A 2,748-nucleotide genomic window follows, 5' to 3' on the forward strand; every position below is an offset into this window, starting at 1 on the left:
GATGGTGATGGTGGGGGTGGGGGTGGAGAGTAAACTGGTGGGGGCGGCGGAGGGGGTGAGGGCGGTGGAGGTGAAGGCGGCGGAGGAGATGGGGGAGGTGGGGGCGGGGGAGAAGGCGGAGGTGGGGAAGGTGGTGGTGGGGGAGGAGAGTAGACAGGCGGCGGTGGAGAAGGCGGAGGTGGGGAAGGTGGAGGCGGGGGAGGGGGAGAGTGTGGTCGGTAAATGGGGTGTGAATCCCAGTCAGGTGGCGGCGGAGATGGAACAACAACAGGTGGCGGAGAAGGCACCACCACAGGTGGCGACGGAGCAACATAAGAAGGACATCCAAAAGAACTGCAATCCACAGGCTTAGACAAGAACGACTTACATTGCCTCTCCGAACGTTGCACCGGCCGCTTCGGAATACAGTTCCTCCGATCATCAAAGCCCGGCAACGCCAAGCACGACGGCGCTTCTCCAGTAAAGAAATTATACGAATAGGTAAAGTTCTTCAGATTCGGCAACTTACAGATACTCTCCGGAACCTTCCCGGACAAGAAATTATGCGCCACATTCAGCTGCTCTAAACTCACCATTCCACCGATCGTTTCCGGCAACGCCCCAAGAAACTCATTAAAACTCACATCCAACACCGTCAGATTCTTCAGCAACCCAATCTCCGCAGGCAAACACGACCGAAACCCATTGTTCATCAAAATAATCTCATTCAACCTCGTCATATTCCCAATACTCCCCGGTACACAGCCGTGAAATTTGTTATTCGCAAGAACAATCACCGAAACCGGCGAGTTCCCGAAATTTTCCGGCAAGTCAAACCGGAATCTATTGTGATTGATGAAAATGGCGTCCAAATCCTTGTCGAAAAGCTCTTTAGGAACGGTCCCTTCAAACTCATTGAACCTCAGATCCAAAAACTTCAGCTCCGGCAGCTCGAGAACCACCCGAGGGAACTTTCCGGCGAAGCGATTGTTGCTCAGATCCAACTCGAACAGCATCTTCAAGTGCTTAAACTTGTGAGGCACAGTGCCGCAAAACCGGTTGGAGTTGATATGGAACAATGCAAGATCCACAAGAAGGCCGAGCTCCTCCGGCAAGTAGCCGGCAATGTCGCCATGGTTGAGGTCGATTCCGGCAACTGTACGGATCGAGGAATTATCCGGCGCCTCAGCACAGAAAACCCCTTTGTAACTACAAACATCAGATCCAACCCAATTAAGAGTAAGATTCAAAGGGTCAGATAGAATCGCTTGCTTCCAAGCTTGTAAAGCTATGTAAGCATTTCTAAGCCTGTCGTTTTCAAAAACCAGCTTAGGATCGACGGTGACTTCTTCACCACGGTCGCCAAATTCATCTCTGTAGTAAAGAAGTTGCCGTTGACGGATGTAGTGAGCTTCAGCGTCGGTCAGTCCGCCGCCGCCGCCATGGCCGGAAACTTGAAGAAACTCTTCAGAAGAAGCTAGGCACAAAAGAGTGCCGAAGAAGAGGAAAATTTGAAGCAAAGAATGAATGGTGAAATGGGTATCGCTCTTCATCTCATATGCGAGACATCTGATTCAACAAAATGCCGAAATTCTTCTATGAAATCTGTCTCAAGCTCGAAGAAATGCCTATTTTTTGGGTATTTTTTTTGCAGAAAAATGGCTCAAATCCCTCGTTGAGATCTGAGCTTGAAAATGTAGAAGAAGAAAGAGAAGAGGATAGAGAAGGCCTGAGAGTGGAGCGGAGAGATAAAGAGAGGATTTTAGGGGTTCGTTTCTAGGGATTTTGGAGATGTGTGAGAGAGAAATAATACGCGAAAAAAGGGCCAGCTATGTTACAGCTCAAAGCCCACCATATTCTTTTTTTTTCTTTCTTAGGATTTATTCCCTTGTTTTCCCCTTCATATTCCTTGAACCTTCTTCTTCTTTATTTATTTATTTATTTATTTACTTTAATTTTTAAGCATTTCTTTACATTTTGATACCCAAAATCATTTCAATCATTACCGTTAATATTTTAATACAAATATTTAATCTTATCAAATTCAAATACCTGGTTAATTAATGTCATATTTAATTAAATGAATTTTTTCAAAATAATCGAATTAAACATAATCTAGTAGATAATGTTGGATGATAAAAGTCCTACATCTGCTAATTTAGTGAATAATCATGAGTTTATAATAAAAGAATACTTCCAGTCCTTTTAGGGAATCTCAAAGTAAAGCCATGAGAACTTAGACTCAAAATGAACAATATGATATGACTGTGGAGAGTCTTCGAACAATATGATACCTTTGTGGAGAAAATAAATATGAAAATTAAAGGGTTTTTATTAAATTATTTTGAATTGGTATGCAATTTCCTATTCCTCATTCAACTCTCCAAGCCAACGCTTGGAATAAATCATAGACACGTCATCTTTGAAAAATCAAGTTGTTCCAAAGCATGGTGATGAAATATTGAAAACTATTAATTAACGAGAGTCGGTGGTGGTGCCGTCAGCCGGCGCTGGGTTGACCGGATAAAATAAATTCCGGCGAGTTTCTGCGGCGGGCCGGAAATATCACGAGAAATTCGTGGAATTTCTCGTGAGAAATTCAAGAGTGGAGTAAATTTTTTGGTGTTTAGAGAGAGAGGGATGAGCAAGAAGTAAATGAGGTGGGCGTCACGTTGGGTAAGGAATTTATTTGAAATTTTTTTAAAAAATAAATAATAAAATGAAAATAGATAATAAATTAATTGTTCAAAACTGTTTTTTCCCGACTAC

At 43.4% G+C, this 2,748-nt stretch overlaps 1 protein-coding gene across 2 annotated transcripts in view; it reads right to left on the minus strand.

The window, feature by feature from the left end:
* LOC111465451 (leucine-rich repeat extensin-like protein 4) overlaps nt 1–1,788 on the minus strand; it is a 3,601-nt gene extending 1,813 nt beyond the window's left edge. Inside the window, exons 1-2 of one of the 2 annotated variants that reach the window (XM_023109835.1) lie at nt 198–1,788; nt 18–167 (exon numbers count right to left, since the gene is read on the minus strand). In XM_023109835.1, the coding sequence (XP_022965603.1) occupies nt 18–167; nt 198–1,532 (1,485 nt within the window). In that variant the 5' untranslated portion in view covers nt 1,533–1,788. Of the gene's footprint in view, nt 1–17 lie in introns of both variants that reach the window. The other variant, XM_023109834.1, reaches the window with a different exon arrangement.
* Nucleotides 1,789–2,748: the final 960 nt, after the last annotated feature.

Source organism: Cucurbita maxima, unplaced genomic scaffold, assembly GCF_002738345.1.
Source record: "Cucurbita maxima cultivar Rimu unplaced genomic scaffold, Cmax_1.0 Cma_Scf00029, whole genome shotgun sequence".
Lineage (NCBI taxonomy): Eukaryota > Viridiplantae > Streptophyta > Magnoliopsida > Cucurbitales > Cucurbitaceae > Cucurbita > Cucurbita maxima.